Source organism: Pollachius pollachius (assembly GCF_949987615.1).
Source record: "Pollachius pollachius genome assembly, chromosome: 9".
NCBI lineage: Eukaryota > Metazoa > Chordata > Actinopteri > Gadiformes > Gadidae > Pollachius > Pollachius pollachius.
In genome coordinates this window covers 18,306,659-18,329,129 of record NC_136942.1, presented here as the reverse complement: position 1 = coordinate 18,329,129, position 22,471 = coordinate 18,306,659, and the positions used below count along the sequence as shown (strand labels likewise).

General features: G+C 43.5%; 2 protein-coding genes across 2 annotated transcripts; one reads left to right on the top strand and one right to left on the bottom strand.

Moving 5' to 3' along the window:
• Nucleotides 1-11,427: 11,427 nt before the first annotated feature.
• On the top strand, nt 11,428-13,530 carry LOC307080217 (uncharacterized protein; the record flags this gene model as incomplete). The annotated part of the gene is made up of 5 exons (XM_079742854.1): nt 11,428-11,556; nt 11,680-11,842; nt 12,019-12,080; nt 12,362-12,462; nt 13,506-13,530. 5 exons carry the CDS (start codon nt 11,428-11,430, stop codon nt 13,528-13,530), a joined length of 480 nt encoding a protein of 159 aa, XP_079598980.1.
• Nucleotides 13,531-14,851: 1,321 nt separating this feature from the next.
• LOC307080216 (uncharacterized protein) lies at nt 14,852-21,420 on the bottom strand (the record flags this gene model as incomplete). Its single annotated transcript, XM_079742853.1, has 16 exons — nt 21,348-21,420; nt 20,878-20,961; nt 20,589-20,799; nt 20,315-20,487; nt 20,118-20,216; nt 19,798-20,030; nt 19,507-19,685; nt 19,326-19,419; nt 18,837-19,181; nt 18,563-18,680; nt 18,391-18,482; nt 18,192-18,309; nt 17,916-18,011; nt 17,610-17,798; nt 17,299-17,397; nt 14,852-14,862 (listed from the first exon to the last, which is right to left on the bottom strand). The coding sequence occupies exons 2-16, from the start codon at nt 20,957-20,959 to the stop codon at nt 14,852-14,854; spliced, it is 2,139 nt and encodes a 712-aa protein (XP_079598979.1). The 5' UTR covers nt 20,960-20,961; nt 21,348-21,420.
• Between the last annotated feature and the right edge of the window lie 1,051 nt (nt 21,421-22,471).

Below are 22,471 nucleotides of genomic sequence, written 5' to 3'. Positions count from 1 at the left end.
GCATAGCTACTCGCCAGGCATTGTAGACCCTTCTGATGGGTACTGTGGGTTCCCTCTCGACTTCTCCGATTACCTCTTGGCGGATATCTGCATTGTGCACCCTTACTCTGTCAGCGGGATGCACATGTTCAACAACCTCATGCACAATGGTGTTAGGATCCTCTTCCTCAACATTTAAGATGTTGGTCCGGAGTACTGCCCTGCAGTTCTCTCTCCAGCATCTCCATCTGATATTTTGTTGGTTGGTGCGGTGCCTGTGGTATCTGAATTCGGCAGAACCAAAACTTTTCCTCACCGGTCTCCCTCCATTAACTTTGCCATGGTCTCCTCCTTGGTAGTAAACTAGCTCGGGCCTATGACTGGGGGGGCTAACCGGTCCAGCACGACAAGCCGGAAACAAATCGAAGGCACTCTTGCGAGCCACACAACAAAAAATATGCCCATCCTTTAACAGTAAAGTGATTTTATAGGCTTAATGGCATGGGTTTTGCATAGCCTACAGTTTGAATAGATGAGCAAATTCATGAGCATTTTCAGAAGTTAGGATAGGCTACCAACAGGCTTAAGAGGACGAGAAAAAATAATGACACCAAGGGTTCCCACAGACCTAAGTTCCCACATTTCTACGAGTTTGTTTTTTTTAATTAGGCCCTATGTTCCCACAGCCCTTAGAAATGTGGGAACATAGGGCCTTAATTAATAAATATTCTTAGAAATGTGTGAACATAGGGACTAATTTTTCTGTGAAAAAAAAAATTCCTCAGAATTGTGGGAACATGGGGCTGTGGGACCATTGGGCTGTGGCAACCTGGGTGTAACGCCCATTGAAATACTCGAGACTCCGGCTCCTTTTACTGATGGTTTAATCACACTGTAGAACTACAATACAATACAGACATGAAATTAGTTTAACACACAAACAATTACCCAAGAGCACACAAATCCTCCACGGCAAACAAAAAGGAAGCAAAAACAACACTAACCACTTTGCCTGCTTGTAGCCAATGGGGATAACTTAAATCTCTTGTTGCCTGCTTGAAACGTAAATCCTTAGAAAGTATATAGAACGTAAATCCTTAGAACTTATATAGAACGTGGCTTGTCTGCAGCTGCGACAAGTCCACCCTGAGGTCAAAGACCGAATTACATATAATACCCCACAGAGCAGGAAAACACTGCCTGCAGTTACACTCCCACCATCAGACAACGTATGATTTCTAACAGACTTAACATAGTGAACAACGTCTTTCCCAAAACAAACCATTGTATAATCAGACAATGTGGTTACATCACTTTCACGAAATGCATTGACCTTTTACTCAGCTTCAAGCAAAAGTACAGTTTTATGTATGGACCTTTCCAAATAAAATGGTCTAGTTGTGTATGTGCCTTTACTGTCTCGTGTTGTGTCACTAAGCAGTAGTTTGAGCTTTCTGACTTTCCCATCAACTCCTGGAAAGACTTCGGTTACCTTTGCCATCTTCCACTGATTTCTGGATGTGGCATCATCTTGCAACAGGACTATGTCATTCACTTTGGCATTTCTCCTCTCCTTGTTCCATTTACTTCTCTGTTGCAGACTCAGCAAATACTCCTTTCTCCACCTGTTCCAGAACTCATTTGACAAGAACTGAACTCTCTTCCACCTCTTCTGCAGATAGAGATCTTCTCTTACGAACTCTCCAGGTGGCGGTTCAATGATTGACGATTTCATTGTCAGAATATGATTTGGCGTCAAAGGTTCTGGTCCTGATGGATCATTGAGATGCTCTGTGGTCAACGGTCGACTATTCACTATAGCCATTACTTCATATAGGAAGGTTCTCAGTGAAGAACTGTCTAGTCTTCCTGCAGACTGGTCTAGGATGGATGTAAGGACACTTCGGACCGTTCGTATCTGCCTCTCCCAGACACCACCCATGTGACTGGAAGCAGGTGGGTTCATGACAAAGCTGCATCCCAGTTCTTTGACACGTTCTTGCTCGATTTCTTTCATAAGTTCCTTGAATTCATTTCGTGCACCCACGAAATTCGTGCCTTGGTCACTTTGAAGCTGACTTACATTGCCTCTTAAAGCAATAAAGCAACGCAGCGCGTTGAGGAAGGCATCAGAGGTAAGGTCATCCAACATCTCGATGTGGATAGCTCTTGAGCACATGCAGGTAAATAGGACCCCATATCTCTTGTGCTCTTTCCTGCCATCCTTCACATAAAATGGTCCGAAACAGTCCATACCACTGTATGTAAATGGAGGGGTGGCTTCCATCCTCTCTAGTGGAAGGTCGGACATTTTTTGTTCTTGAGTACACTTTCTAAACTTCCTGCACTTAACGCATCGGAAGATAAAGGATGACACTTCACTGCTACAACCAAGAATCCAAATTCCGTTGGAGCATAGTTCATTGATGGTCATTCCACGACCTTGATGTAGCACCTTCTCGTGGAAGTGCTTAATTAATAGGCAAGACACATGATGCCCTTTTGGAAGGATAGCTGGGTGTTTCACGTGGGGATGAAGTGCTGCTTCTGTCAATCTCCCTCCCACCCTTAGGATATCGTGACTGTCAATGAATGGACTTAACTAGTGCAGCTTAGTTGAGTTATTCTCAGGCAGCTCTTTGCTTTGCTTCAGAGATTTTATTTCTTCACTGAACGCTTCTCCTTGAACTGCATGGATTATGAATTGTTCTTTCTTCGAGTGTAGTAACTTTATCAGATCCTGTCTTTGGACCCTTTATCTCCTTTGCACACCGCTTAAGTCTTGCTATGGCTCTTACCGCTGTCCTTAAGTCTGAAAACTTCTGTAAACGATCTGACACTGACCTTTCCTCCTGTGCTTCAGTAGTGTGAACCTGTGCTCCTTTGAGTTCTGGGTCCTCGTCATCAAGCTCTCCCACCTTAATTTCTTCTTCCTGAGGGAGTTCTCTTTGCCACAGGAAACTTGGTCCTGTAAACCAGTTGGACTCTACAAGTTCCTTTACAGTGCGCCCACGAGAGGCATGGTCAGCTGGGTTCTCCTTTGTCAAACGTTTCTCCAGGCATTTAAGCCGATTTTCTGCGTACGCTTTGTTGTTTGGCAGACTTGGCCTTTCTTCCTTGAAAGGCAATGGCATTTCGTAGTGTCCATTAGGCTTTTGCTTGATGCCCTCTTTAATCTGTGCCAAAAACTTGATGTCTTCCTGTGACATTGACACTTCTTCACTGGTCCTCTCAGTGAAATCTGACTCGAAGACTTTGATTATGTCTGCTGGAGTCATCATTTCTCTGACTTGGGTCCTGCAAACAAAATGGACTTCAGATTTGAGTTCAACTGAAGACTTGATTGCTGGTATGACTTTCTTTGTGATGATACAGTGACTCATGCCTATTTCATCATCATGTTCAAGGCCAGCATTGCTGTAGCCAATGATGCTCCAACCCAACGTAGACTTGAGCGCGTATGGCTGGTCCTCACTGCCACTAATGACGTCTCTGGGAAGAAGGGCTTGGGGGCAGTTATAGCCTATCAACAATCCTACTTCACAGTCAATCTCTGGAGACATTTCATGCTCTAGATGTTCTAAGTGAGGCCATAACTTTGCAGTTGTACTTGTGGGTATATGAGATCTATTTGCTGGTATATAATCCCTGGTATAAGTCGTTGGGAGTTTGATTATATTTTCAGAGTTAATGCCTCTTACTCGTAGACCGCTCACCCTTTGGCTGGATACGACCTTTGTGATTGATGTTATTGTTGACACTGTCAGTTTCACAGGCTCCTTCTTGACATTCAATGCCTCGGCTGTATCCTTTAATATGAAGGTGGTGTCACTCTGAGTGTCGAGCAAGGCATACACTAGAACTTCTTTGTCTGGTTCAGCTGATGTGGAGACATAAACTGGGACAACAGTAGATGTATGAGTGGTACCTTTCTCTTGAACGACTCTGTTGGAGGTAGCTTGCTTTGACTCTTGGGTACGTGACAGTGTGGACTCTTTAATTTTAGCTTCCTTGGTTTCGTCAGATTGTCCACGTTCTGTGTCTCTTCTTTCTCCTTGGTTATACACCCATCGATCCCGATGCAAGCATGTAGGGTGGTTTCGTCCACAGGAGTCACATATGCTCCTAGATGTACAGTCTTTGGAGTTGTGGCCAGTCTTAAGGCAGCCAAAACACAACTTCTCCAGTTGTACAAATTTAACACTTTCTTCGACTGTTTTTTCCATCATTTTGAAACATGTATGGAGAGTATGACCTTGCCTCTTACAGAAAATGCACATGATGCTCGTCTTCTCACTTGAGCTAGTGGTGAAAGCCCTAGCACTGGGTTTCTGACTTTGTGGATATTCCCTTTCCTTTTGCTTAGCGTTCGTGGACGTTCGCTTCTTCTCATGTCTGGAGGCTGTTGTGTGATATATGCACCAACCTGGGATTGTGCGTCTTGTGCTGTCGCTTAAGCTTGCTCACCAGAGTCAGCTTGAGCTGGGGTATTTTCACCATCTTCTTGTGGGTCTCCATGCTTGGCTTCTTTAGATGCCTGTGTAGCACTTACGCTTGTTTGTGACATGTTAAATGTTTATGAATGTGTTGACATTTAACTGAAATGTACTTCTCAAAAATGTGCTGATATGAAATAAAATAATATGAAACCCAAAATAAATGTTTCCCTTTCTAAATGCACAATATGAGATAAAATAGGCAATATACTGTATAAGGCCTTTGGGATTGCCTTAGCTTAAACTTAGCTTAACTACACATCAAGGCATCACACTGCTGTAAAACCTGTTTAGAATTGCAATGTAAGGCAAATAAAAATTGCTATGAAATCTTAGGTACAGTCTTAATATGAAAACCCACTTGTATGAAATCACATGCAATAATTCAATGTTAAACTTAAAACATCTTACACTTAACTCACTTCAAAACACTGTATTTACTAAGTCACTTTGATTCTTACAACCAACCGCAAATAAAATGTCCACTGTTACTTTAAGGCAGCACACAAATGAAATGTCCACAACGCAGCTTAAATGGCAGATTACTTGTGCTACTTTCAAGATGCGATCTTCAGCATTCTTGCTTGTGTAGCCTTTAACGTCTTCTCCTTGTACATTCGAGTGCGACAGTTCTTATTGCGGTACCTCCTTTTAACAGTGTGCGGTGGCGTCGTCTTCTGTCCGCGCGCAGCTCCGTGTAACGTCCATCTTGGGAGTCTTCAGGATGCAGTGTAGTGTTCTACTGTAACGCCCATTGAAATACTCGAGACTCCGGCTCCTTTTACTGATGGTTTAATCACACCGTAGAACTACAATACAATACAGACATGAAATTAGTTTAACACACAAACAATTACCCAAGAGCAAACAAATCCTCCACGGCAAACAAAAAGGAAGCCAAAACAACACTAACAACTTTGCCTGCTTGTAGCCAATGGGGTTAACTTAAATCTCTTGTTGCCTGCTTGAAACGTAAATCCTTAGAAAGTATATAGAACGTAAATCCTTAGAACGTATATAGAACGTGGCTTGTCTGCAGCTGCGACACTAGCTTCTAGAAGCTTCTCGGCGAAAAAACGAAGAAGAAATAAAACATACATTTACGAGAAATAACACGAGTCCACCTTGAGGTCAAAGACCGAATTACATATAATACCCCACAGAGCAGGAAAACACTGCCTGCAGTTACACTGGGGCCTAATCTTTTTTTAAATTTCAGTGAAAAAAATCCTTAGAAATGTGGGAACCCTAATGTGGGAACAAGTCTCGAACCCGCCACCCCATCAACTACAACATACCCATGGCATGGGAGTCAAACTCTAACCACTGAGCAAAAAGCCTAGGTTTCCAACTCAGTGGTTAGAGGCAGTCTAAATGCTAGGGGTGTGAGGATTTACTGACTGTCCCCAGCTAGCCCATGCTAGTTGGCATTGGTTAAATAGTGGTCAATAATGCAATTGATTTGGGCGAGTTGGAGCAGTGGTTAACGTCCCCGACTGACATCCGGGAGACCGGGCTTCAATCCCCCAGCTGCAAGGCCATTTCCCTTTTGGAAAAAGCGTCTGCTAAATACCTGTCTTTAACCTTCTAACCTTTATTTGTTGAGCATTGCAACGCGGCTCAACTATCACACTTTGAAAGCGAAAGGAAACATGGTGGGGCCTGCTCTCTCTGGGTGTGCTTATGAATTAAATAATGAGTTTGTGAACCAAGTTTTATCATTACTGATTGAACTAACAATCATTGAAAGGATCCCTTGGTCCAAGATAAAGTGACATAATTAACATAGCAGCCAAAGGCCTATTTGCATATGCGCATCAAACAGCCCGTAGGCCTACATAGGCCTATTTGCCATGGAATTTGGCAGTAGTGGTGGAAAAAGTAACAGACCGGGGAACATAGGACCCTTTTTTTGAAAAGGTAACAGACCGGGGAACATAGGACCCTTTTTTTGATTCAAAGTCTAATTATTTTCACTCTCCTGCAGGTGGTGGCTGCTGGTGCTGGTGGTGGATGCTGCTGGTGGTGGATGCTGCTGGTGGTGGATGCTGCTGGTGGTGGATGCTGATGGCGGTGGCTGCTGCTGTTGGTGGCTTGAGCTGGCTGGTGCCGGCAAACACTGCTGCTGCAGGTCGCTGCTGCTGGAGGCGATGGCTGCTTGAGCTGGCTGGTGGTGGCAAAGGATGGTGGTGTCGACTTCTGCTGCTAGTGGTGGCGGCTTGTGCTGGCAACGGCTGTTGGTGGTTGCGACTGCTGGTGGCTGGTCGTGGTGGTGGTGACGGCGGCGACGGCTGCGATTGTTGCACTTCCTTTCGACCTGATGCACTTTGCTATCATTAACCTCAGCCTGATGTATGTGGAGGATTTTCTTTGTTTTTACCCCTTGTCCCAATTAACCCCATTTCCTTTCCACCCCGTCTCTGCCTCCCTGTGTCAAGCGTTTGGGTCCTCTACTCCTCTCATCCTGTCCCCATAACATACTGGGGTAAGTTAGGATTCCAGGGGCGCAGCACTGACGGGGCGCCCCAGAGGACACTGGTATTATTACAACTATATGCAAGTAAATTTTGGTGAAATATTGATTCATATTTCTTTTAATTTTATTTTTCGGATTAAATCATCAAATTAAATGAACATGTGGTTTGTTTCTCCATTTTTACAAAATCATTAGAAAGTCTTCACCCTATTATCACCCCTCTCATTTGTCATTATTTGGTACAGCCCAAGTCTTACGCTACTGCAGAGCAAAGTAGCAGCCAGGCAGATCGAGGTGAAGCAAGTGCAGACTGCCTAAAGTCAGTCAGTTTGTGTGAATGCCGGTCGGTGAAACGAAGAAGTCAGGTTGTCAGGGCAGGAAAGAGAGGAAAGAGCTCAAAATCAAATCAAATTCATTTCTCTTAATGGACACCTCGAAGGGCATTATCCCGCTTTATACCATGGTCACTTACGAAAGAAAGAAATATTTAATCAATTAATAATACTTTAATGTGTTTTAGAGTTTAAATCGTGAGGGTTTGTTTTTTTTTTTACAAGTCGAGTGGACTATTTAATATCTCCCGTATGCAGGCGTCGCCAAGCAACGTGGCCATAGCTTCATAGTGTCAACGTCTTTCCTAGGTGTCACTTTTTAACCTACACCCTTCAGCCAATCAGAATCGAGTATTCACCCAGACCATGGTATAAATGGAGATAATGCAATGATTAACATTCCATACTGCTTGCCAGCCATAGCATGATAGCTGTTGACATAAGCTAATGAAAACTGCCCTCATGCACAGATGCAGCCCCAGGATTATCCCCCCCAGTTGAAAGGCAAGAAGGTGAGCCTATGTGCAATCCATGAACAAAAGTCTTTTAGGTTAACATTTATGTAAGCTGATTTTGAATATTTTGATTGATTTCTAAGGATACTTGTACATTTTAGCTGACTTTTAAGTTTTAAGTCAGCTAAAATTACAAGTAGTCTACCCTAAGATTAATAGCTGGTATTTATTGTAGGCTAATGCAGCAAATCAAAACATACAAATACATATTTAGTCATGCCCAGCTCAATCCAATCAAATAGACTGTTGACAACATTGTTTAATATGTTCAGATAATTATGAGACATATTCTGAATTATATGATGTATCTTAGATTCAGGGCCCTCTTCAAGCCATGATGAACCCACAGAAGAAACCAGTGAGGTTGAAATAGAAGAAGGGGAGAAGGAGGACAGTCTAAGTAGAAGCAGCACTGATGAGGAAGTGGAGGAACCAAGTGAGGCTGAAATGAGGGAGATGTCAGACAGATGTGAGCCCAGGCAGATGAGCCACATGTACTGGTCTCAGACCCAGATCAGCTGCTTTCTGTTGACCTAGGTTTGTGGCCAGCAAGATTGACTGACAATGACAGGGCAAGTATTTTCAGAAAGATTGCTGTTAGGGAAGATGAGGAGATGCCCAACGATGGAGAGGGAAAGCCTTTCCCTGATTACCTTAAATATTCCAAGACACCAAATGGCAGGGTAAAGGTAAAGAGGGACTGGTTAGTCCATAGCAAGAGTTTCAATGCACTTTTCTGCATTCCCTGCATCCTTGATGATGATAATGACTACCCAATTTTGACCCAGTATTACCCAATATTTCAACCCGGTATCACGCCATTGCGTGCTCCTGCGCACGAACGTTAATCTATTGAAGCGTGTTCCCGAGCACGATAGTCCGACTTTTTGCGTGTTACACAAAACGAAATGTAAACCAATGCATTCTGAATGGGAGTGTTCTAAGACAATTAACGTTCTCCACAAAACGCTACGAGAGAGAGAGAAAGAGAGAGCGGGAGGGACAGAGAGAGAGAGAGAGAGAGCGAGAGAGAGGCTTCAGAAAGGGTGTGCGCAGATAGTACAGTGCACCCTAGTTATGTTTATGCCAAAACCTATATATATAATTAGGCTATAATTATATTATTTAGCGTGTAATGAGACAATCTATAGCCAAATTGTCGAAGATGCCCGAGAATCTTTCGGGATATCAGCATGGGAAACCGGCGAATCAGACCCATGAATCTATTGTAGCGACCCTGGGACAGTTAAATAGTTTGTGTGTTATGTGTTACATTATATTTCGTTGTCCGTTATGCCAGTTGTTCTATGTGCATGTATTGTAATGTTATTCTTGTCAAACAGCGTGTGGGGCGAATCATTAGGTCAGCTGGGGGAGGGCCTTGGAAGAACAGGAGGGTGGGGGCCTGCACGCGAGTGAGACCGTATTGCCGGGGTAACCGGGGTTTGTTTGGGTCCGGTTTTCAGCTGTTGGTTTCAATGTTGTTACAATGTTACGGGTTTCAGTGACCTGGTTTTTGGTCCATTAAAACTACCTTCAACTAATGACTCGACATGATTATGTCACCGGCGAGGTCGTTACACTATAAAGAAACACGTCATCTCAAGCGGGAGAGAAAGTTTGCGGTGCTGGTTTGTGTCACCAACCCAGCAACCCAGTCGCCAAGAAAAAACGTTGACAGTGCACGTTTCCATGAACACTGGATACGTAGCATTTCAACGTAAAAAATAGCGTGTTATACCTACAGTATCCACGTGTGCCGCTGTGGAGGCGGGTTTCGGGGTTTGGGACACGATTGTTTAGGGGGGGGGGGGAGACTGTTGTTGACCGGGGAGGGGGGGGGGGGGGGGGGGGAGACACGTTTGTTGAGGGGGGGGGGACACACGATTGTAGGGGGGGGGGGGGACACACCAACCCAGCAACCCAGTCGCCAAGAAAAAACGTTGACGGTGCACGTTTCCATGAACACTGGATACGTAGCATTTCAACGTAAAAAATAGCGTGTTATACCTACAGTATCCACGTGTGCCGCTGTGGAGGCGGGTTTCGGGGTTTGGGACACGATTGTTTAGGGGGGGGGGGGGGGGGAGACTGTTGTTGACCGGGGAGGGGGGGGGGGGGGGGGGGGGGAGACACGTTTGTTGAGGGGGACGACGACACACGATTGTAGGGGGGGGACACACGTTAGTTGAAGGGGGGGGGGGGGGGGGACACGTTTGTATCCTAACAACAAAACAAGTTAACAAAAGCCCCATTTGTCAACTGAGAACCCCAATTCCCAGAATCCCCCGCGGCTCCGGAACACGGCGTAGCTTATATTAATCTTTATTATCTGAATGGGAAATGCAATATTTTAGGACAGATACACCATTAAACGCGTTTCTAATGACATTTCTAGCGAGAAATGTACATTTTCCTTACATAATCTTCAGTCAGTGAATGTGTATGATCTTTATTAATCTTTATTATCTGAATGGGAAATGCAATATTTTAGGACCGATTCACCGTTAAACGTGTTTCTAATAACATTTCTAGCGAGAAATATACTTTTTACTTGCATAATCTTTAGTCAGTGATTGTGTCTGATCTTTAGTTTTATAGTTATTAGGATTTGATCGGCTCGCTCGCATGTTTCAACGACGTCAGGTTGCTTTCGCTAAACTAGCAGCTCACGTGCTTCCTGCGTTTGTGTTATTAAACTGTTACTTTATGTAACTTTTAATGATATCATCTTGTTAGAAACACATATATCTGAGAGCCAACCCAGTCGCCAAAAGCATACGTTGACAGTGTACTTTTCGTGAACACTGGATTACGTCGCATTTCAACATAAAATAGCGTGTTATACACACACACACACACGCACGCACACGCACAGACACACACACACACACACACACACACGCACACACACACACGCGCACGCACACACACACACGCACACGGTCGTGCGCAGGAGCACGCAATCGCGTGACACCGGGTTGAAAGAAAGACGTCAACTCTGGAGTGACCGAAAATTTGCGGTGCTGGTTTGTGTGACGTAAGTTCAACTATGATTGACTGCTATTTAAAAACGGTTGAATGCTTGAAATACTAAGATTATGGAGTTGATAGTGCAAATAATTATATTGCCGTTGTCAAAGAATATTAACAGGTATTAACAGCTAATAACAGATAACAAAAGCGTTGCTTCATAGGCTAATGTAGGCCTACGTCGCCACCTGTCCCTCGGGTAGGCTAGCTAGTTCGTTAGTAATTGAAATTGAACAATGAGAAAGGCTTAGATAAGTACCATACACAGCATCATGTTAGAAGGTAATTTACACAATGTAGTCGGCTGTTTGTAAAAAATAGTTTGTTTTCAGTGATTTACTTTTTTCTCCCTGCAGCTTCAAATAAGCATCATACATCTTAACTATCTCTCTGCCAATGCTAATATTTTATATCTATAATCTTTCTTATCTATCTACTATCTGTGTATCTAATCTGTTTTGTTTATCTGTCTATTCGATTTGTCTGTGTCTTTGTAAATTAGGTAATCTTTCAATATGCCAGGCACCACATGTAAAACATGCCCCTCCTGCAAAACCATTCTGCCTTGCGCTAAAAAGGTTTGCAGCCACTGCAAAATGGTCCAGCCTGTAAAGGAACGCCTCAAAATTGCCTTGAGAAAATTTGAGGCTAAGCGGGAAGAGTGGGCGTCTTCCCGCAAGAAGAACCACAACATGGCTGTTGTCAAGCAGGAAATGTTCCTCCTGGTATGTAAACAATTCAGATTAATTATGTTCTACCTTTAACTGTCTGAATCACTATTGCTTTGAATAGTAGGTCTTTTTTGATTACTACAGGCAAAACATTAACATGCTGTGATTTCCTTACAGCTCGAAAAGCTTCAAGCAGCAGGATATAAACCTGTCCTGCTGCTTGGAAAAGCCACTAAAAAGAGCCATGTGGTCAAGGTGTTCACACCTCGTTGCACCTTGGCCACATTTGCGGAGGAGTCCCTCAAAAAAATGGGCTCCATCCATGAGTACATTTGTCAAGGTATGATTCTTTATTTTTATAAATTCCACACACCCTCTGCTTTGTTAACCAAAATACTAACTGCATCTTGTTATTTGTCCACCACATTCATTTTTATCATGGAACTATTGCTACAATTTTTTTGGTTGCCATTTGCAATTTAATAACCCTTTGCAACACTTTTCAAACTTGCACAGGATGGACCCCTTTTGCAAGTGGGACTGCAGAGGGGCCAGAAGAGGGCAGGGGGACCACTCAGGTGAAGACATACAGGAATATCTATGACAATTAAAGAGGCTAATCCTATATATTGTTATATACTGCATATATACTCCAATATATTATGCTACAAATTACAATATACTAAGTCAGCTGTATAAGTGTTAACCTCTTTTCATGTTTGTTTATGGTTATTTATGTGTATAGATGTGTATAGATCTGTATGGTCTTAATTTCATATTTTTTAAAACTGAATTTACACTTGCACTGTTGAAGTTCCACTGTTGGACTTTGAGTGAGTGTTATCTTATGTCATCTTAGATGGACATGGACATGGGAGAGGTGGAGGACAGGGCCGTGCAGGTGGAGGAGGGGGAGGAGGTGGCCCTGCAGGTGGAGGAGGGGGAGGAGGTGGCCCTGCAGTTGGAGGAGGTGGCCCTGCAGGTGGAGGAGGGGGAGGAGGTGGCCCTGCAGTTGGAGGAGGTGGCCCTGCAGGTGGAGGAGGTGGCCCTGCAGGTGGAGGAGGTGGCCCTGCAGGTGGAGGAGGGGGCCCTGCAGGTGGAGGAGGGGGCCCTGCAGGTGGAGGAGGGGGCCCTGCAGGTGGAGGAGGGGGCCCTGCAGGTGGAGGAGGGGGCCCTGCAGGTAGAGGAGGGGGCCCTGCAGGTGGAGGAGGGGGCCCTGCAGGTGGAGGAGGGGGCCCTGCAGGTAGAGGAGGGGGCCCTGCAGGTGGAGGAGGGGGCCCTGCAGGTGGAGGAGGGGGCCCTGCAGGTGGAGGAGGGGGCCCTGCAGGTAGAGGAGGGGGCCCTGCAGGTGGAGGAGGGGGCCCTGCAGGTGGAGGAGGGGGCCCTGCAGGTAGAGGAGGTGGCCCACCCGGACACGGAAGGACCAGGTATGGATTTTTCAATTAAAGCATGCATGAGAAGGTACTAAGTGTCATACAAATAAACATCATTGCCTGAATGAGTAATATTTTATTTTCCATTCCAACAGCGGTCTCTACTGTGCAGAGGAAGCGGAGGAGAAAAGGTATGTTCAGAATGTCTGTACAGATCGAATTGCTAATTGACTACTATTCTTTTCACCATAGCATTACATTTATTGTAGTTATTTTGGAAAAAGGACTGTAATAAGAATGTTGGTTATGACCATTTGAGTCTTTGTTTGAATACCTCAACATTTCTTTCCTACAGAGCATCACAGCCAGAAGGGGCTTGAAAAAAGGAACAAGACTTTACCGAAGAGAAAGATGAAATAGTTTGTAACGATCAGAGCACTGACAAACCCTTTACACAATTTATAATTATGGAATTGTAAATTATTCTCCTGTGTATTCATAGCAGCGATTACAGCATTAATACAGTATTAATAATTACTGTTATTGATTTTATATTTGCGGTATTTTATATTTGCCAGTGGATAAGCATAGATGGTTTTGTTGTGAAAAACATGTTTTTTATATTTTCAGATTGCCCCTACCATATTGCTCGTGACTCCTTCGAAATAAGGAGTTACGGGAAGGAGAGGATGAGAAAGGTTTGACAGACCCATAAAGACCCAGCAAAAACACATGCGTGATTAACTGTAGGAATGACATTCTCGCTGATTGATCATGAGCATGCATATTAAATGCATACTGTAAATGTAATTTACTCATGTATACAAGTAATTTGCATAAATATTTTGGAATAGTACCGTCAATGCATTTTGTCTATCAAACTCATAGGCTAACACTGAATTTATTATCTTACTAATGAATTTATGGTTCCTTTCCTTGATAGGGCATTAAAGAAGTCCTTGTTGATTGGCAGCCTTGCCCAGTTTGGTATGTATTTAATTTGGTTTCTTTCTGTTTCACTGGGTTTTTTTAAACCACTTCATTGCTTTTCCGAGTATTCTATATTATACCATATTATTTTGCACCATCTTGGTGCAAAATAGCTGCTGCTATTTTAACGTTTAACAGTAGTTCTTCCACCAAACACACTTGCCAACCAGATTTCCTATCAAGTGGTTTCATCATTCCCTTTCTTATGTGTCATACACTATTACATTATTAGATCTTGAATTATTAGAAAATGACTTGAAAGTGTGGTATTGCTCAAGAACAAAAATGTGCAAAGATTGGGCTTGATTTGTAATTGCCTTTATAGATGAGAATCAATATAAAGTAGGTATATACTGTGTGTTATGTAAGTGGAGTTCGACCAATCATCACAAAACGGTAAAAAAATAAATATAAAAATATAAAATAAATATTTGTTATATGGTCTGGTTATACCTGAACTTGGTTAAAGATGTTCAATGGTCAGATACAGATCATGTTATAACGATAATTGAATAAAAGTTATGGTCTACTTATAGATAGAATATTACACGACGTAATAATTGTATACATATAATAGCCTATATTTTAATATTAAATTAATTAATTACAATAACGGCTTTAAACATGTGACATGCCTACGTTTTTTGGGCCTTTTCTTTTCAATGGGCCTGCGTCAACGTCACGTGACTCTCGGCAAACCACGTTGGTTAAAGACGGCAATGGAGCTTGGTTAGGAAATAGAAAGATATACCATGAAAATATCTTCCCGTAACGGGGCAAACAAGGTGTCATTTGTCATCTACGTTTCGAGGCGATTGCAACGGTGCCATGCATGACCATATTTGACTATGTTTCAGGGTAGTAATTAGCTGTCGATTTTGGAGGCCTTTATAGATAATAACCAGCTATAGATTTGCTACCCGATGGAGTTTTCTGACAAATTACATGTTATTTAGCATCTACATTAGCAGCTGAGTCCAATGAGATCAAGCTCGACCTTGTGCCACACGGAGATCATGCCCTAGACCATAGGTGTACCATGTAAAATACAGGGGCCATGTAGTGTAGGGGGCCGTGTAGGGCCGTGGAGTGTCATGCTTTGTGTCATTGGACTCAGCTCAATGTGTAGATGCTAAATAACATGTCATTTGTCACAAACTTTTATTGGGAAGCAAATCAATAGCTGGTCATTATTGATTAAGGCCTCCAATTTCGACAGCTAATTACTACCATTAAACATGTTTGAATGTGTTCATGTGTGGCACCGTTGCAATCGCCTGGAAGATAGTAGATATTGAAGGACATCTTGTTTGCCCTCTTACGCACCGGCCCTACAAGAAATTACTCAGCAAGTGCTCCATCTTGTTGCACCTCACCCAGCGGCTCGCTTTCAAGATTTTGGTCTGAAGTTCTACCCAAACCTACACCCTAGCCATCCAACATGCATATCTGAGAATCAGGCCTCTCTTTAATAATGACAAAAAGTTATGAGAGAAACACACATTAACTTTTTGTTATCTCATAAGCCGCGTGGTGCCGGCTCCTTTTGACCTTTTGACCCCCGACTTCAAAAACGTGGCCACAGGCCAGCTGTGTCTACACACCTTTAGCCACAAATGTACACCTCCATCCCACAAAAAATGGAGACTAGAAACTAACCTCTGTCTTATGTACATTTACTGTACTGTTGGAGGTCACGCCCCTTTGCCGACCTTTTCGAGATAGCTAGGGATGCTAAAATGTTTACACACATTTCCCGGGGCCCCGTGTACGACATATCCGAGATTTGGAGTTCTAGCCCTTAGAGAAAAAAAGTTTTCCCAAATGGAGTGTCATTTGGACAAAGCCCCTCAGAAGTGTAGCCTGCAAGACCTAATGGTTCAGAATGTGGTGGAAAAACAGTTTTTGAGATAGGAAGGTCCTACCGCCCTGAAATTTTAATACCTTGTTCTAGGGCCTAACTGGGACCTCCGCACCGAAACTTGGCCCGGTCGGACCCCGAGGGCAGGAAGGGGGGGCCCTTCCTGTCCGAGACTTGGCCCGGTCAGACCCCGAGGGCAGGCCCCCCCTTCCTGCCCTCGGGGTCCGACCGGGCCAAGTTTCGGTGCGGAGGTCCCAGTTAGGCCCTAGAATAAGGTATTAAAATTTCAGGCCGGTAGGACCTTCCTATCTCAAAAACTTTTTCCACCACATTCTGAACCATTAGGTCTTGCAGGCTACACTTCTGAGGGGCTTTGTCCAAATGACACTCCATTTGGGAAAACTTTTTTTCTCTAAGGGCTAGAACTCCAAATCTCGGATATGTCAAACACGGGGCCCCGGGAAATGTGTGTAAACATTTTAGCATCTCTAGCTATCTCGAAAAGGTGGAAAAAGGGGCGTGACCTCCAACAGTAGAGTAAATGTATATGACAGAGGTTATGTTTCTAGTCCCCATTTACTGTGGGATGTAGGTGTACATTTGTGGCTTAAGGTGGGTAGACACAGCTGGCCTGTGGACACGTTTTTGAAGTCTGGGGTCAAAAGGTCAAAAGGAGCCGGCACCACACCGCTTATGAGATAACAAAAAGTTAATGTGCATTTCTCTCATAACTTGTCCTTAAAGTGACTGTCAACATATGCTTTTGGCGACTGGGTTGCCATACCACAAAGGTTCAAAATAGTTTTTCATCAACCCCCAAACCTTGACATTCTTTCTCATTATAACAAGATATTTCTCGAATCTCATCCACTTCTGAAATTGTATATATGAATGAAATTCATAGTATCCGCGTTTACATGGCACATCTGATCCGCATAGATTTCTATGCGTCATAGATCTCTTCCTAAAATGTGATCCGAATGTACTGTATACATGGCAGTAACAAAAGTGTCCGTTAAGTCTCGTGCATAGAAATCTATGCGGAACAGATGTGTCCATGTCAATAAGTCTAGTGAGGTTATAGCACTATTTATTCTCACCCACCCCATCTTGAATTGAAGAGATAGATTTTTTTATTTTAAACATAGCAATAACAATGATCATTTGTGTACATCAAGCGAGGCACGAAACCACACCATCAACTAAGTTGCTTGTTCTCTTGCATCTTCCTCATCCTCGCTGGTGTCTGGACTGACCAGGCCCATCGGATCACATTCCTCTTCCTCACAAACATCAAGGAGGACAGAGGCCAATGGACCTAGAGCAGTCTTATACCGCTGCAGGACCATTTGATGTTGTTCTTCCACTTCCGCAAGTCTTCTTGCCAAGAGACAGTGAAGTCCATTTTCATCTTCTACAAGTAGAGGACAGAAAACCCAACGACGTTAATATATATTGAAACATCCCCCACTAATTGAATACATTAAATGGGATCCCCAAAACTTGTCTTTAACTTACCGTATCTTGCAAGCTCCGTCTTGAGGGCCACTCCCAGGTTTTGCAACCACGTACAGTGCTGGGCCATCTCCAACACCAGGATAGGGAGCTCCTCTTCCAGCCGTGTTTTCAGCATTTCCTGGTCGTGCAGTCGTTTCTTGACCCCGATTGTTACTAATGATCCAAAATATTAAGATCAATACATGAGTATCTGGCATAACATTTAGCAATGCAACCATAATGGAAACAGAATTTAGAAATGATGTTTCTTTCCCAAAATCGTTTTATATATTACAAAACCACCATTATATTTAATATATCATTTCAGGATAGTTCACTATTCCGATATACTGCATGACATTTTAAAAGCATTGAAAAATGCATACCACTGCCATAGTCCTCCCATGGCCATATTGCGCCAGTGCTCTGTCCAGCCAAAGAGTGGTCAACCAAGGCCACATCAATCCTTTTGGAGAGGTCTGCAACAAGACTGTTGTATTTATCAATCTCCTGGAGAAGGCGCTTTTTGTCTTCCGTCAACTTTCTTCGGAGACGATGGCGAAGCTTGTTGCTGTCTAGATTGTTTAGGAGAAACGTAATATGCAGACACAAAAACCTTGTATAGGTTATATTAAAAACAATATAGATACATTGTTAGGTATACCGGATAACTCAAGAAAAAGCCTACATACCATTCTGACGGTAGAGGGTTTGTTTCTGTTGCTTTAGACCCAGATGGAGACCCTCAATGGACTGCTGGAGAACGTGCAGACCCGTTACTGGGGTCTCTGTAGATATCCGTTAGGGTGAAATTAAGCTCAGTGTACTGTATTCTATACAATGCAACCGAGTTTTCTAGATTTTTGCAGCACTAATGCTTCACTGATTGTGTATTATTTTGATTACCGTTTGAACACAAATGTCTGTAAGGAAACTGCAAAAAGGCATGTATATTGTTCTGTCCTCACCGCTCTCTGCCCATTCCTTGACTTCAGCAATCCACTGTACAGCCATTGCATTTGAGCACTGCAGGTCCTTCTGCAGTTGTGACAGCCTCTCTGCCTCTTCTTCTGCCCTTTTAGATGTCTAAAATATTTACAATAATTACAATAGGAACTCAGTCTGCCTAACAACTGGCACAAAAACATACATGAATATGAAACATACCTTCACATATCTTGTGGAGAGGGCCTTGTGTAGCGTCTCTGCTTTGTGATGGTTCCAACCCATGGCATGCACAGTGAGCATGTCCACACGTGCTGGTATAAGGAGAATTACATTATGTTCTGCAATCTATGAGCAATATTAGATAGCATAAACTCAGACCAAAGTGACTTACCTGCTTTTGACATGTACTTTGTTATCAGGGCACAACGGGAGAGGTAGCTGTTTATTTGCTCCACCTCCTCACCGGCAGTTGTGCCTGCTCCCTTCTGATTCCGACCACTCCATTTTATCTGTTGCAAGGATGGGTGGATTTGGGGTTCATTAGAGCCAATGAAGCAGTTGGAAAACGTGGACAAATATTATGGAAAAGGAATTCAGCTTAAAGCTGTCCATTCCTATAGTAACACATGGCGTATTCATTTGAAAATAACAGATAACAGACATACCTCACACTTGGTAGCATGAGCTCTTGCATGCATGATGCTCAGGAAGGGCTTCATTTCTGTGAGGCTCTTGAGAGCTGGAATGACCGAAGCAACTTTTTGTAGGTATGGCCAGTATTTGCATGCCACATCCATAGCAAAAAACTGTGCCTTGCTTGGGAGAAGCTCCCTTTGGAGATACATAGGATACGCAAATATCTCTCCTCGGTACATGTTAAGGGCTTTTAAAAGGAAGCCATGCCGACACACCGCAACCTCAACGCCTTCCTCATCCAGTTTAGAGGCCCGCCTAGAGGTCTCCCTTGCTGCTGCCCATTGAGAGTCTCCACATGTGCCTCTCCCCTTTATCTGTGAATATAGTGCATACACATATTGTTAATGTAATTCACGACAAAAGAGTAGGGAGTATGGAATACTTCTAGAAGTCCAGGAAATGCAATGATTCCTTTAGTAACAGAACTATTTGAGTGTTTAAACTTAGCTTAAACTTACATTCTTCACCGCCATCTGTATTGTGTTGACAAAATCAGACACCTCACTGTCTTTGGCTAGAAATAGCCCATCAAAAAAGGGAGTGTCATTAGATCTAGGGGAAAAATATATAACATCCATTACCTACTCTTGTTGTCACTTACAGTCACGACTCAATTACCAAAGAGAACTTAAAGTGCACCTTCCAGTATGGCCAAAGCGATAAAGCTTCCTGTTGCCATCTGCTGACACTGCTACCATTTCAGGTGTGCAGGCAGGGCAGGTGAAAGGGGTATCACAGCAGAGCTGGTCTTTCTCAAAGGAGGCGTATGCAAACTCAAGAAAGCTCCTCTGCAGGGCATCCCCGTTGATCTGTCCAGACTAGAAAGTATATCAGAATATGGAAAACATTTTTGAGATAGTCAAAAAAAAAATAAAAAAATTGCTGACAATATTGGTGAGCATAATAAATAGTATTGCTGATGTCACTTACTCTTCCTGCACACAGTGTGCGATGTTCCAGCATTTTTGCAAGGGCTTGCCTGGAGAATCCAGGTGAGATCAACTTCAGCTCCTGAAAGGTGTTGAGGAGGTCCACCGTGTAGATTGTGGAAGCATTTGCAGAAGCTGGCCAATATCCACTCCTGACTAGGTCTCTCACATCAGGGGCCCACTGCTGCAGGCATGTTTGGCACACATAACGTGGCAAATGCAAATCATAACGCCCTAACGAAAAAAACAACATTAGTCATAATCATTGACACATATTGTATATTAGACTAACAGAAGTCTAAATAGAGAACTGGTTTCTACCATTGATGGTAATCAAGATGACTGGTTTCCCAGCTTCCACTGTGAAGCTAGGGACCTGGCAGGTGCAGTGCTGTGCTGGCATTGTGGGTAAAATGCGATCTGTCGAAAAGAAAAGTGAACATTCTGTATATGGCAGCAGACTGAATAAACAAGATAAGGATCAGGAAGTCTAGACAGGTAGATTTGTCAGACCTTACCTTGCTCATGTGTGGCATATATTCCAGTCTCTCCTCTTGAGATACATGTGGATGGGGGAATGGCTTTAAAGAAGCCATCCACCACGCTGTCCCTGTTGTGGAGTGGCCGTTTGCTGTGGTTATGCATGTCGCAGGCCCCACAAAACCACTGCTCCGGAAGGCACTCTCTGCACCTAAGCAGACAAAACACTCAAGTCAAGTCACTCAATTTATATGATATACTTTTTTTAGTGTACATAGATACATTCTATTATTTGATTGATGAACATCCAACCTTATAACAGCCGGCTTGTGGCAGAAGCAACACAATGGCTTGCCAACAGCCTCAGATTCCAAAAGGCATCTGAGGTGGTACGGCCGTGCTTCCTCCCAACGGTCAGAGGCTTTCTGCTGCCTAACAGACCACGATGATGCTGCGCTTCTCTCAGGCTCAGCAGGACAGGGGCTTGAATCCAGTAGGGCAGAAAGCCTCTCCATGTTTTGTTCTGCAAATAAAATATAACCAAATGATCTACATTCTATATACAGTATTTGGATTTCAGAATTAAACACTGTATATTTACCAAACATCTCTTGAGGATTTTGCTGTGCTCTGGGTAAGGGCAAGGAATCCTCTGAAGGAAGTGCCAACACCTCAGTGTCCATGCCTGTTAAACAGTACATGACAGATTAATATATCTCTACGGCAGACACTCAAGTGCTTGCACTGCTGCAAGAAACTCATTTGACAGTAAGTACGTCAATCAAACGGTCGTACGGCACTCCCTCTCCCCCGCTCCCATTTACTTGTACTTGGAATGGGTAGAGTCAGCGTTGAAGGAGAGGGGGTAGGACCATTTGAGTTGTGTATTTTCAAAATCTGCTGGCGTTTCGCAAATCCCATACCCAACCTTTAACGGTCCAAATGTTACAAATCGACTTTGACCCACGGGAACGAAAAATCGAATAATAGAAAATTCTGACCCATCCCTAATTGCCATGGGTAATTGTTTGTCACCAAATTAAACTAATCTGAATTTGCACATAAACAAACCTGTAGTTAGGCCACTCCATCGGTCTGCACGGCCTGTATGGCCCGCACGGCCTCCACGTCTCCCTCTGGCCTTGCCGCGTCCACTCCGTTTGGTTGAGCTCCGTGGTGAATCCCCTCCAGATCTTGCCCGATTGACATTCTCCGCAGCCTCCTGTGTGTTTAAGTCCAACATCTTGTTAGACGGAGTTTCTGAGGTACTGAAACATTCATTTCATGTACAAGTTCAAGTTCAGTTAATGTACAAAAGGTTGTTACCATGGCTTCTGCAAGGAATTGGTCATGCATCAACCCAACGGCAAGGTGTCTTCCTTCTGTGCGGGGGTCACGGAGATCCAGGTCAAACAACTTGTCCATAGCAACACGAGAGAAAAGTTACAGCGATAGAATGAATAGAACTACTGCCGACAATCGATCTTGAGAATGCTTGTAAGATTAGCAGTCCTATCTATATGTCGCTCGAGAGCAGCGTCATAGAGCTCGTAAGTTCGCCCCTTCCGGTAGGCCCCTCATGGGACCTCTGAGATCGAAAAATATGAATGGGTTTCAATGGAGAGAAAGTAATTATTTTCTGGTCCCCGTCTTTATATGTGCTGGATTACACATATGTATACGTAGCGGAAGAGTCGGAGCCAGGCTGAGCCAAAGTCGGCGCATTTTCCACATAGCCTGCATTAATAGAGTCATTTTTTAGTTTTTATAGTTTTTTATAGCTGCTAGGCGTAAAGAGTTCACCTTTCAAAGCGGGATGTTTATTGCGGGGGAGGAGCCACGGCGGCAGTCGTGATCGTAATTTCCGGTTAGTGCACCACGGAGTACTCGATTTGGAACAGCACTCACATCTGAAAAATTAACGTAGTAGATAGTACGGATAGTATACTTCCTTTAAGTATACTCATGGAAGTACAGGTATTGGAACACGGCAGCCTTAACAGCATAGCCTATTTGTATAATAAGGGAAATAATTACTTTTCCAAAGCCAAAACTTACTTTATTTTTCAAGTTTTACAAAGAAGAAATCTAAAAATCATTGTACAAGATACTGTGTGTGTGTGTGTGTGTGTGTGTGTATGTGTGTGTGTGTGTGTGTGTGTTTGTGTGTGTGTGTGTGTGTGTGTGTGTGTGTG